The 14186-nt window shown below is 42.5% G+C and overlaps 1 protein-coding gene across 1 annotated transcript in view; it reads right to left on the bottom strand.

Annotated features, from left to right (window-relative positions):
• Positions 1–604: 604 nt before the first annotated feature.
• igsf3 (immunoglobulin superfamily, member 3) overlaps positions 605–14186 on the bottom strand; it is a 97555-nt gene continuing 83973 nt past the window's right edge. Inside the window, exons 7-9 of the mRNA XM_061053034.1 lie at positions 10243–10653; positions 7104–7559; positions 605–4993 (exon numbers count right to left, since the gene is read on the bottom strand). Coding sequence (XP_060909017.1) covers positions 4743–4993; positions 7104–7559; positions 10243–10653 — 1118 coding nt within the window. The 3' untranslated portion in view covers positions 605–4742. The remainder of the gene's footprint in view (positions 4994–7103; positions 7560–10242; positions 10654–14186) is intronic.

The raw sequence follows: 14186 nt of genomic DNA, 5'->3' as shown, positions 1-14186 counted from the left end.
TGTGTGTGAGTTAATATGAGTTAATATGAATTCATGGGAGAAGAAGTCAGGAATAAGTTTATGTAAGGTGTGGACTGAAGTCAGTTTACTGTGTGTGTGTGTGTGTGTGTGTGTGAGAGTGTGTGTGTGTGTGTGTGGGGGGGGGAAGAGGTGGTGGAAGAGTGAGGAAGTCCATCTGCAATGGATGAGTTATGAATGGTGAGATGTGATTTGCTGAGGTTGTCAAAAAAAAGTGCCTGGTTAACCTGCAGCAGTCCTCAAAGCATCATTTATCCTCTGACAAACTGAACCAATCCATCTCTCTCTCTCTCTGTCTGTCTCACTGTCTCTCTCTCTCACTCTCTCCCTCTCACTCTCAAACAGAAAAACAGAACATTCAGAGTAAATAAACTGTCTGGTTGCTGGCTGAGGGTCTCAAGAGGTCAAACTCTCATGCAGACATGAGACGCTGCCTGCAGGGCATTAACCTCGGGGTTAAAGCAGAACACGATGGTTGAGAAGGTTGCATGCAGTATTTTTTGTAAATCAAATTGTTTTGAGGAGCCTCAAAAATATAATTTAGAAAAACTACAAAATGCATGTGTTTGAAAGTAGAAGAGGAAGATGCACTGAAAGTAGTTTATTGCAGTAAACTGACAATAGCAAAGTGCCTTTTTAACGGTCACGATGGGCAACTATTTCATAAAGTAACAAAGGAAAGTTAAATTAAGTAAAACAAAACAAAAACATGGTCATATAAAAATACATCACTGAAAATAAAGCGTCACTGGCTGAACTGAAAATATCACCACAAACTATTTTACACCTAAATCTGGTGCCAGCACACAGCCCAAAACATGCAGCCCTCAAAAAACCAGCTACAATACTGTCAGAGCGTCTGGAGGAATCTTGGGAGGCAGCCAGGGTTTGGTAAAAATATCATTATTTCAACAAAAGAAAAACCCAAACATCATCGATGTTTGACCATACAGCTCCGATGATGACGGCAGAGCTGCGACGTCAACCACACCACGGCAATGGCCTGCACTTCCTGGCTCGAGTCTGGAGAGATGAAATGCATTTTTTACAGGAATTAAAACCAAGATAAAGCGATTTAACACACCGAGGCTGAAGCAGGAGCAGCTGTTCAGTGGCACCGTCTTCACAACCTGCAGCCCTGGGAATGTTCAAGACTGAAGAAAAAGGCAATAGAAGCACCAAACAAACTCCTGCAGGCTTTCTCGCTTATGAAAAAAATTATAATGAGCTAGGCATGACGATATTCGTCCGTTGAATTGTTAGTGAAAAATATTTAGAAGCATTACTTATGAATCATGTAACATCTTTCAGACAGCTCCATCAATTATTCTTTGTGTTACTCCAGCCTAAAAACACACAGAAGGGTTTTTTCTTCCTGCAGTTTTGATGTATAAACACCTCTGACTTGCACTAGCATCACACCAAATAGCAACAGCAGGCTAAAGACTGTTTATAATGGGAAAGGGAAGGCAGTGCAAACACTGAATATTGCAATATAATGAGGCAACATTTCATCCCCACAAGGTCTCAACATGGCTGCCATCGCTGTGTGAGATCACACATCATCTACAAATTAATTTCATTCACACGCTTCACAATTATGTAATCTTTCTCATATCATACCTCACACGTGCTATTTGCTAGTTGTAGCATGTACCTGCATGAAAAGCTATTTTTTTTACTTACAGGTAGTTCTATGGATAAAAACATTTTCCAATTGTACGAGCAGTTTCTCTCACACAGATTATTTCTAAGACTAAGACAGTGATTATTGCCATGTTACATAATTCACTCCTCGTTAGCTTGCAATATTCAGTATTTGTATTACACAACAGTACCAAAAGTCTCTGCATAAGAACATTTTCCATTTCATATAACTCATGTGAAAACACTTTTTTTTTTATAACGAGTCGTCCGGTGGGACTTCACAGCACCTTCCTTACTCCAAACTAGAAGAGTGTGGTGAACATGAAATGAACCAGAAAAAAAAAACAGCGAAAGAAGTCAAAATCTCATCAAATCTTGTGTCAGCATCAGGTACGTATGTTTGTCTTTTTGACATAAATCTGTTTAATGAAGTGTTGCATAAAAGCAAAACATTTAAAAAGACATATATGAGCATTAATATCAAACACAATCTCCACAACACCCATTCTTGAAATAGATTACTTCACAGGCTCACAGAGGGTCTGGTGGTGTTAGTTAAATATTGTTGATGGAAATAGGGGGGTGTGGGTGGTGGGGGGGTTTTGTTTTGACTCTTGGCTCAGGAAGTCATGTGTGTGTTTTTGGGCACTGCTCTGTCACACAAACACAATGCTCAAAGAGTTCAAAGTTTTTACAAAACATCAAAAGTCCTCCTGCGGTATTGTCATGCAATATACATGTTGACACGATTGAGACAACGATGTCGAGTTTTTTCAAGAGTTCTCATGTTCAGTCTTGGCAGTGAAAGGGTTAGGCCCCAGGTCAGGTCGATGATGTCACACCTCTGGTGATACACATGTTCAACCCGTCTGCCATGCGTCAGGGGGGGGGCGGAGGACGAGGCCTTCAGCCAGAATCCATGACAACAAAGATGTTTCTAACAGTTCAGCCTCGGGCCCGCTTTGAGCAAACATCCTACTTTAGGTGTTACATCAAATTTCCATAAATAAAAGCGACTTAAGCAGAAAAAAGCATTAAGTGAATTGATTTTTTGTGACTCGTCTGTTCAACTATTGTACAAGTAAAGCCACAGTCTTTTATAGGTGAAGAGAAAACAGTGTTTTGACACCGACCAATCTGGTGATGAAATGCTACAGGCTGCAACGCGCAGGACAAATCTAGCATTTCTACATCTACCACATTGCCAACACACAGGATATTGACATAATCTTGCTCGGGTGCAGTTGCCTGGCAACACAAGCAGCAACACTTCTTCTTAGAGAATTTTCAAAGCAAAAGAAAAAATCTTACAAAGCTATGCAAAGTAGTATAAAACAATAAATAGAAAAATCTTTAAAATAAAGACAAAAGTCAAAAACATATGCCCACACTCATTAAATCTGGTTTTCTTAAAAATGTGCAGGTTACATTTCTGAAGCACATCTACACACTTATGATCCTCAGTGGGGGCCTTTAACAAATAAAATGTCTTTCTTTAAACTAATGTGCATCTCTGATATCGTCTAAAGACAGGACGGAGTGGTCATACTGGGCAAACTTAAAGATATGTGCAAGAATTTAATTTCAGTCAACAACCCCCCACTGCGTTATTTAAGCAGGGCAATCCGACTGATTCAACATGACTGCATGTGAAATTGCCCTCTCGGCCCAAAAGGCCGATAAAAACCACAGCAGGAGGTAAGCAGACATATTTACAATCTGCCTCCGAACCAATCAGCTTCCCTCGTCTCTTCAAACACTTCAAACAGTAGCTGCAGAGAACAGTGTGGAAAAAATCTTGGCACCGGAAAAAAGAAAAGAAAAAGGAAAATTCCCTCATGTGAAAGTACGAGTAACTTCGGCAGGAGAGCACTGTTCATTTATCCTCCATCATCGGGGACGTTTCTTCCCCCTCTTCCTCTCCTCGCTTGTCTCCTTTTCAGAAACGAGGAGGGTCGAAGAGGAGGGGCGGAACGGTCTCTCGCTAAGGCCAGAGTGTCTGGCAGTGTTTAAGTGGCACACGAGGACCTGTTTCTGTCTGCCAAGGCAAATTCATTGTGGAGGCAGGTGGGCCAACACACACACACACACACACACACACACAGACACACACAGACACACACACACACACACACACACACACACACACACACACACACACACACACACACACACACACACACACACACACACACACACACACACACACACACACACACACACACACACACACACACACACACACACACACACACACACACACACACACACACACACACCCTCACTTTAGGACACAGACTTGTGTGTCCTTGCCTTTGTCTCTATGCAGGCTGGCAACCAAAGCAACCAGCTACCGAGTCAGTGGGCGCAAGAGAATCACCATGGCAACCAACATAGTGGGGCCAGGCTGTGGCTGCTCTTGGATCAGTGCGGAGAGTTTTTTTTTTTGGGCTTCCACTCAGACGCCGGAGTCGATTATAGAGTTCCTTCTCTTAAATGTTGTTTTCCCGCATCGGCCGATGATCTCATGTGCGCAGTTTTTTTTTGTATCTCTTTGAAAAATAGACAAATATTCAGAGTAATAAAAAAAAACAAATGCAGCTAAGAGTTCAACAGAAAACAAAAGAGAGAGAGGCTCATGATAATATCCCGCCCCCCCCCCTCAAGATGTACTCGCACAATTAACCTTGTTAACATGGCGCACAAGATCTAGTTCAAACACACACTCATCCATACCCTGACACACACACACACACACACACACACACACACACACACACACACACACACACACACACACACACACACACACACACACACACACACACACACACACACACACACACACACACACACACACACACACACACACACACACACACACACACACACACACACACACACACACACACAGTTATTAACATAAACAATCAGCCACCAGGGTAGGATTTTTTAAACTGATCGACTAACACAGCAGTGAATGACAGTTTGAAGTCTGAAGGTGGAGTCCACATCCGCTCCCTGGCATTGTGTTTGCATCTGCGACGTACGCAAGGCAATAGGCGGGCCCCGGCTTTTTAGTCGACGGACCCGGGGTGCAGGCTGAGCGCGGGAGGGTCCAGACAGGTGGGGGAGTAACTGAGGTGAGGTTCTTTAATCCACAGGAGGGGGGCGCCGTTCTTGCCCTCTTGACTCTTGCTGTTGCTGCGGCTCTTGTAGCGCACGAACAGCAGGGCGATGAGGAGGGCGCCGAAGATGGGGAAGGGGTAGAAGAAGACGAAGTAGAAGAGGGCGTCGGTGGAGCAGACGACCGACTTGAGAGTGGACACTGTGGACGGAGGAAAGATCAGAATCAGAATCAGATTTATTGTCCAGGTGTGCTTACACACACACACACACACACACACACACACACACACACACACACACACACACACACACACACACACACACACACACACACACACACACACACACACACACACACACACACACACACACACACACACACACACACACACACACACTGCTGAAGTAACATGATAAGTAAACTGCAGTGACGTGACAGATGGGTCAATTAAGATGTCGATTACAGTATTTACATAAATAAGTGTGTGTGTATTGATCATTTAAATTAAATAATATATATATACACATATGTGTATTCACAGTGACGGTTGGTTTAGAGTCATTTCACCGCGACAGGTCTGACACTCTGTGACTGTTTAGCGTTCATCAGAGAGACAAAAGATAAAAATCAGTGTCAGAGTTTTTTCAGGTATGCCAGAAACCTTTTTTTGTATAAACAGGGTTCATTGATAAAGTCAGAGAAACTACTGACTCCTATAATTGGTATTCATTCAGTTGTTGACACTGGTGAACAAATCTATTTGAGAGCTTAAGATCCAAGTTCAGCTGTTACAAGAGTCTGACTGATACGGGATTTTTAGGGTCGATACAGAAACCAGCCTGACTGGAGAGAAAACAAACAGAAAAGTCAAACATTAACAGATCTTCCAGCTGATTTAGTGATGTTTTGAGCTGGAATGAAACTAGATCTTTTCTACATGGATAGATAGTGCACTGATTTTGCACCCATATGACTATCTCAAGGTATTTAGAATAATCTCTCATACAAGGAGCTGTGTATTACAGATTCTTTTTTTTTTTTTTTACACTTTTCAAGATGAAATCAGGGTCAATGTAAAAATTTAAAAAATTGCATTAATCCTATGCTATTTTGTCCCTTACGACACACTGTAGTCAGCGCCTTCCTACAGCTGCAGTGATCATTTCACTTAAAAACATCTCCCAGACAGCTCAGTTGACAAGTCAAAAGTAACATGCACATATTTTTTTTGGGCCATTTTTGCCATTATGTGATAGGACAGCTGAAGAGAGACAGGAAACGCTGGGAGTAGAGAGCGGGGGATGATGTGCAGCAAAGGGCTGAGGTTGAATTCAAATCCACAGCCACTGCGGCGAGGACGACAGCCTCCGTACATGGAGCACATGACATCACCTCGGGCTCCCCAAATGTTTCCCTGTTTTTAACTGTGTCCTTATTTTCAGATTTTTGATCAGAAGTTCCTTATTTTATTTCAAAATAAAAGCAGGTTTGTATCAAAACCGGAAGTGAAGAAGAAGAAGATGATGATATCTCTCTATCAATTCCTCAATTACATTTTTCACTCTGTTATTGAGACACAAAGGCTAAAGTACCCTTATAGCTTTAAAGAGAACAAAACACAAAATAAAGGAAGCACAACAAAAACTATTTTGAAATGCAAAATATTGGCATTTCATAAGATTAAAAATGTGATTTATCGCAATTAACTATTGAAATTCAGTGATTAATCATGATTAAAAAATAATAATAATTAAAAAAATCGCACAGCACTCATGTATACACTGTCAACCAATCCTAGTGCTATCCTGCAACATGCTGCAGACAGTGACACTTGGTATTACATTCTAATATCATTTTTATCATACATGATTTATTGATTAGATATTATACAGAAAAAGTTTTCTATCAGCTCATATTATAAAACCCATGCTGATATATCTGTGAAAGGCCGATGTACCCGTCAAGTTCTACTGTTTACACATTCATCACTTAGCTTCAAGGCTAATCAGCCAGTAGCTCTCTGTCAGTCTGATTTTTACAAGGCTTATTCCTCTCTTCAAAATTAGAGCAGCGAGAGGGGAAGGCCACATCATCCAGAGCAGGGACGACATAAAGAGAGTCCACGAGAGGTCTTTAATTGACCAGAAACATTATTACATGATCAGTACTGAACCACAGAGGGAACTTAAGGATGGTCAGTAGCAGCAGTTTAATTCATCTTGTGCTAACGTTTATGAGCCTCTCTGGTGTTGGCGGTTTGATATTAGAGGACGGCCGTCGATGAAAGCGGACCTCATTAAGGACTCACCTTGTTGCAGTACATTTACGATGGTGAACCCGGAGTTGTTGGTGGCCAGGCGGTACCATGCGTTGCGGGGGTTAAGCAGCCACTCCTCCACATGGCAGTAGTAGCGACCGGCGTCTGTCGGCCGCGCCCCCTGAATGGTCAGGCTGTACTGGTCCGAGGTCATCCTCTCAAACTGCAGCCGAGAATTTGGCCCCGCCTCCTCCCTGGGGCTGCAGTTCCCATTGCCGAACACTGCGTCATGTCCGATGGAGAAGACGCACTCTCGCCCTCTTTCTTCATCGCTCGGCTGGTCCACGTCGTCCTCGTCATCGTCGTCATCGGAGCGCTCCACGTACCAGGACACAGAGAAGCGGGAGTCCCGGGACGACTGAGAAGGAATGCTGCAGCCCAGCCGGATGGAGCTGGACTCTTCCACGGTCACATTTGCCTCCAGTTCTTCCACCTGCAGTCGAACCTCTGCAGAGATAAAGACCGATGAGATGAGGAAGAGAAACATTAATAAGTTATGAAAATGAAGGTATCAATCAATCAAACTTTATTTATAAAGCACCTTTCAGACAAATTAAACTGCAGTTCAAAGTGCTTTACAAGAGTGCAGAAAAGCACGAAAAAAAGTAGTTTATAAAATCATTGAGAGACTAATGCACAACAATAACAATTAAAAAAATATGTATAAAAATTAATGTCTCGAGGCTTAAAGAGCACAAATCAGATCTTTTTTTCCCCCCTTAAATTAACATTTAACACCGCTGTTTGAGAATCTATTTGTACTCAAGCTGAAAATAGTCAATCGCTTAATTGCTCAAAAGGATTCAGCATAAATTTTAATTGATTCTTTGATTTTTTGAAATACAAATTGCTAAACCATTTTCTGGTTGAAGCCTTTCAAATGTGATTTTCTGATTTTCTTTGTCTGGTATTAAAATAATCTTTGTGTTCTGATCTGTTGATCAGACAAAAACAAGCAAATCAAAGATGTCAGTCTGGCCTTTGGGGAAAGTGGGCGGGCAATTTCCACTCTTTTCTGACATTCTGTGCACAAAATGAGTATCCACATTATTAAATAATCAAAATAAATGTTAGCTCAGGCCCGTATTAGACCTTCAAATTACAAATGATTTTTTAAACAGTAACAACAAACTTTTCCAAATATGCAAACAAAGGGCAAAAATAAATATCTCCCACAGCACAGCCCACAGCTATCACCAGTCTGTCAGCTTCCCAGTAAGGCTAGATCCCACCCTGAGGCCAGTGTGTCTGTCTGGGCATGCTACAGTCCTGCAGGGTTTGGTACAATGACCCAGTTCTGCTATGGCTAAAGACAACAAAAAAAAGCTGGCCTGCTTGTGTTCCTCTCACACTCAGTTTGGATCCGTCTTCTTGTTAAAGTGAAAATGAGAAGCAGAAAAAGGCGGCGGGGGAAAAAGGCGAGTGCTGGCACACGTCTCTACTCATCTTTTTCTCCTGACGGGGAACGTTTCTGGATGACTTCCCGATGGATGCATTTTTTAAGCACTTTATGAATATCCATGGTGTTTGTACAGCATATCCTATTCATCATATGTGCATGTTTATGTATCATTAAAAGGAAAGCATTATAATATGTATATAACCCAGGAGGGATGTGTTCACTTTTGGATTCAAAGTTGAAACTAAAGAATTAAAAGTCAAATACAATGAGGACAATTCACTGATCATAAGCAGTTTGATGGCTCAATGAATCGATCGAGCAGTGTTGGTATCACTGTGTACATTTGTAGCGTTTTGTTTGCCCCTTCTGGCTGATGAGCACAAAGTTTGATCCTCACGTTTAAGTTGGACGGGCGCCATGTCAGGGGATTCACCTTGCATTATAAAGAGAACACAACTTCTCTCACACACAACTCAAAGAAGTCACCTTTAGCTCGCTTGTGTGTAGAGAGAGCGCCACAGGAACGAGTCCTAAAACCAGGAAGTGAGTTAGCATTTGAGCGCCATGGGGTCTAACGTCTAAAAGTCAACGGGGATGTTGAATGTGTTTGTGGTTAGACTCCTGAAATAAGGTCTGTGGTTAACACAAGCTGAAGAGATGTTGGTGTTTTGTTAGACCACATAAACTACGTTAGGTAATACCTCCACTTGTGAAGTTTGAAGTTTTTACTCGTCTTTAAAAAGGCGGTTGCTAACAAGCGGCTAAATGAGACTACAGCGGTCGTCGGGGACATTAAACGTCATCACGCCGGACACAGAGGACGGGAACTCTCTCACTAGTCGGAGATGTCTCCTGTAGGTTTAATCTTTAGGTTCAGGTGAATATTATGTTAGTAAACTATTTATGAAGCTACGTGGATTAGTTTATCGGAGATCGTCTGAAGCGTAACGCTAGTGACGTCACAATCATCCCACCGTGGTGTAGCTAGCTTGTAGCATAACGTTAGCTTTTTACTTCTGTCGGCCGCATTAACGCTTCAAACATCATAAAAATGGCGTTCATCTGTGAAGGTTATCCTGCTGAACAAAACGCCTACGCTTCAGAAACGTGTGTTTGACACAGAGATTATTTTCTGTAATGATCCAAAATCCAATGAAAACATCCCAGAGGAGGATTCTGGTTAGACCCCGTGGTGATGCTACTTCAGGGTTGGTCTACAAAACCACGTCACATGGTTTGTTCTCTATTGACTTGTGCAAAAAATGAATGTCAAGGAGGGATGGGTTTGTCATTATTTATTTGGCATTGGGAGGTTTGAAGTTTTATTATAAAATCGGAGCTTGAAGCAGCTCAGTGAAGGAGAAGAGAAGAGCTGTGAGATGAAGGGTATTTAAGGAAACAGTCCTGAGGTGGTGATGTCAGGGTTTTGGGTGACAGGAGGAACATTGTGCTTTTGAGCGCTTTGGAAGTTTTTGAGTAATGGACAAGAGGATTAGATCCTCCATCTGGGCCAGACTCTACCTTCTGGCGTTGCATATGACAGCTGGCAACACTATTTATTTTTTGCCACCTAGATTCTGCTCGGGTGTGCAGGTGTATGGTCACGGGGGGCGAGACAGCCTCGAAGCCTTTAGCAGACTATGTGAGAGTGGGAGGATGTGCTGTTTGGATCAGGGGTGGGGTCAAGCATGTTTAACTGGTGTGTAGCAGCTTTGACCTTCCCCTCACCTGGCTGTCTGACCAGCACCTGCGTGAACCCCGAGGACTCCCTGGAGAGTCGATACCAGGCTCCGTCTGGGTCGCTCAGCCACTCCTCCACCAGGCAGTAGTACGTCCCCGAGTCGCTGTTCTCCGCCCGGTTCAGCGTCAGCACGTAGAGCCGGGGCGACAACCTCTCCGCCTGCACTCTGCGCCGAAGCCTCTCCTCGTCCGCGTAGGCGCCGTACTCGAACGCGCCCGATCTCTCGATCCTCAGCAGGAGCTCGTCGGCCTCCGACCCCGTCGCCCGCCTGACGTACCACAGCACGGCATGCTGGGAGTCCTGGCTGGTCTGGGAGGCGATGGAGCAGTTGATCCTCACTCGACTGTCCTCCAGGTACGACAGGGATTGGTTGGTCTTTTGCACGCGCAGCTTGCTCTCTGTGAAGAATCAGAAAGGGAAGAAGGAAGGAGAAAGAAGAAGACAAGTCATTCCTCTGGGGTGCAGGGAAATGTGAGCGCCGCTGACAGGTACACAATGCAATTTCTGTTTTGTGACAGACGACCTGTAGCTGGGTTTATTTCTGGTGGCAGCAGGGCAGGAGAAGATAGTGGTATGTGGGCGGGTAAAGCAGGTGACAAAGAGAAAGAAAAAGACGCATGCTGGGAAGAGAAAAGGAGGAGAGAACGTCAGGAGAATCAAAGCAGAGAGGATGGGATGTCGGTTAGTATCAGGAGTGTGAGACACGGTGCAGAACAGGAGGAGAGGCAAGGGTGAAGGGGAGGGCGATGGATTGTAACGCAGGGCTTTGGGTATATAATTAGAGTAAGATACAAGACAAAACTAAAAATGGGCCAAGAGTCTGTCAGTCTGCTGGAAAGAAAAGAAGAGGAAGAAAAGTCAAACAAGGGCAGGAGGAGAGGAGAGGAGAGGATGGAGAAGTGTGACTGAGATGTCAGGAAGGAGCTGAGTGCTATGACAGGATTCAGTTACAGGGACATCAGGTTTTTGGGATAGGATTAGCTGCAGGTACATCAGGTGTGACTGCGACCAGGGCCCCCCAAAAAAAGAAATAAGCTCGAGGAGGGGGGGGGGGGAGGATTAGTTCAGTTTTTCATTCCATTAAACCAGCTGCAGCTTACATTCAACATTCAAAGACATAACTCAGGCAACATCACAACTGAGATCATTAAGAGATATTGAAGATGTGTCTTAACCAACCACAAATCACCAGAGTGTTCGCGTGCACTCAAACAAACAGCCCACAGCTGGAGTCAAAAATGAAAGATTTGACTGGAACTGACAGATCCAGCGCACACCAATCGCTATCAGCAACAGCGATCCTCCTCACCCTGAACAATAAGCATTTGATTGGAGGCACTTTCTAGTGTTGACATGCTGACAGAGAGCCAAGAGCTGTTTGTTGGCTGAGCCCATATTGGGAAAACAAATTCCCTTAATTGATCTCAGCAGCAGACCCACAAACTGCAGAGTGCCATTTTGCCATTTTGAGTGGAACGTGCTATTTTTGGATCAGAGAGCTGATGTGTGTCAGATCTGTCAAAACGACATATCAGGTGATTTGTGAACGCACACAACCGCGGATTAATACACGGGACCCTTTCATATCTAAATTTGGACAAAAAATAAAAACAAAAAATGTATTTAATCTTAATTTGCAGACTTTAGTAACAAATGTGCATTTAAGTATAGAAGTATAAAATAGAATAGAATAGAATAGATGCTAATTGCCATTTGCACAGGTACAGGACAGTACAGGTACATTGGAATTTTTGGGCGTTTCTCCCTGAGTCAGCTTCTACAAAAAAGTTTGAATTATACATGAAATAGAATTATAAGAAAAAAAGAGAAGAAAAGTACAAATAAAAAAGAAAAAGAAAAAGTTGTAGTAAATTAACATAAACTGTACAGAAGCTATAAACTGTATTAAAGCAAAGCAATTATATTATATATAAGTCTTTATACACTAGTTTGTAGAATAATTTCTTATACTTTTAAATAGTATTCATTCTCTCACCTACTTCCTATTTAATCAATTTAATATTGGAGGGAAATTTGGAGAGCTGCTGAATCTTTCAGGCATTTTTTAAACTGCTTGGGTCAGCCTATTATTTTTTTCCAATGTCATTTTTTTTAGTTAAAGTCTTTATATGTGATTTTTTGATCCAGCAGATGTCACCCTTGAGCACCAGCATGAAACCAAAACAACTCGCGCTGCATTGTTGTGTTAGCATGCTAATGCTAGCGATCTTTATTCTGCTCGTATCTTCACACTGCATGTAAATTTACCTGAAATGAGCGTGATCTAGAAACACAGTTAAGCAGTGAGTACAGTATGTTATTCTTCTTTTCTCTAGTCCCTCAATTAAACAACTTTTATACTCGAGGGGAGGAGTCAGCCGGCCGTCCGGGCGATGTAAACAAAGTGAAGATAGGACTCTGAAAACTCTGAAAACATCACAGACAGTGGGACTCGGGTGTTACACCCATTGTAGACAGTCATGACTCACAGAGTTATTTTCAGAGGAGATACTTGATTTATACATTTAAGTGTGAAAAATCACATATAAAGACTTTAAATGAAGAAAAGGCTTTATCTGAAATAATGCTCCTACATGTTAGGTATAAAAATGTATCGATGATATTGGCACCAACAGTCAAGAATCAACCGGCAATTGATCTCAGAAATCTTCAAATGATATAAACAAGCTGAACGTGATCTCTAACATTTCTACATTTAATGTCACTCTCTTGGTCCCCGTTCAAATCCACATTCATGTAGCTCCTGCTTAGCTTTGCTATGACTGACTGACTTCCTGGCCAGGGTATTCACCAGCTGCTCAGAAAACCTCGACCTCATCCACAGATTACCGAGCACGCTCACAAGATCCCCGTTTGGGATTCTGCACATTTTCACTTCACATTTAAAAGTATATGGTAGCATGTGAAGGATGCACCGGCTGGCTGCGAGGCATTATTAGACCACTCTGTTGTACAACGACATTCCAAGCTAGGATCTCAAATTAATCATCATCGTTGCCTCACTCCCCACTAGAGACGAGGTAGGAAGCCTGACAGAAATGTCTCCATCAGGAATTACTGCTGAGCCCGGAGGAATCCTGGCAATCTTTTTTTTTTTTTTTTTCCAGAAGAATTACCTCTGAACCTCCTGAAGTGGAACCAAGCAGGATTGGATTGGCACAGGACGAAGCAATTCTCTGCCGCTTACCATTCGAAATTTAAAATCTGCAGCAAGCAGAAAAAAAGGGGGGGGGGGGGGGGCTGAAAGCCTGTTGCCTTACATCAGTGTTTACAAAACGTCTTTTCAGAGCTGAAATAGGCTAATTATTCAGGCTTTATTAGGCAGCATCATGAGCTACTACAAGTTATTATAACTAAGAAGTCACTCGAGCAGAGACAAGAGAGAGACTAATAAAATGGAAAAGCAATGAGCAGAGGAATAAAGAAAGAGTCTTCTCATGTCCTAAAACAAGGCAAGGCAAGTTTTTGTATGTCGCACATTTCAACAAGGCGATTCAAAGTGCTTCATACAAGACATCAAAAGCATCATGACAGAGGAAAGAACAGAAACATTAAAATAGAACATCCCTGAAATTATTAAATCTGAAAATATGTTCAAATAAAAAATAATTCAAATGAAATTAATTGAAATAAATAAAGTAAAAATATAAAAAGAGTTAAAAGTTACAGTGTGGAGTTAAATTGTTTAATTAAAAGGCAGCTGTACCTGCAGAACCCTGAGAACAGTAACCACATCACATCCTGTCGTGAGTCCACTACCACAAAGAGAGAGGTTTCTCTCAGTACAGTCAGGCCTAACAGAGCTACAGCAATGCCTCTGCTGACACAAGCAGCAGAACAAGGCTGGACATCATTTTACCTTGTACAAACAGCATGCTGTTCCTTTAATACATGTGGCATTATTAAGGTT

This window comes from Labrus mixtus, chromosome 13 (genome assembly GCF_963584025.1).
Source record: "Labrus mixtus chromosome 13, fLabMix1.1, whole genome shotgun sequence".
Lineage (NCBI taxonomy): Eukaryota > Metazoa > Chordata > Actinopteri > Labriformes > Labridae > Labrus > Labrus mixtus.
Note: the sequence above shows the minus strand (reverse complement) of the source record. Positions and strands in the feature narration are given on the sequence as shown.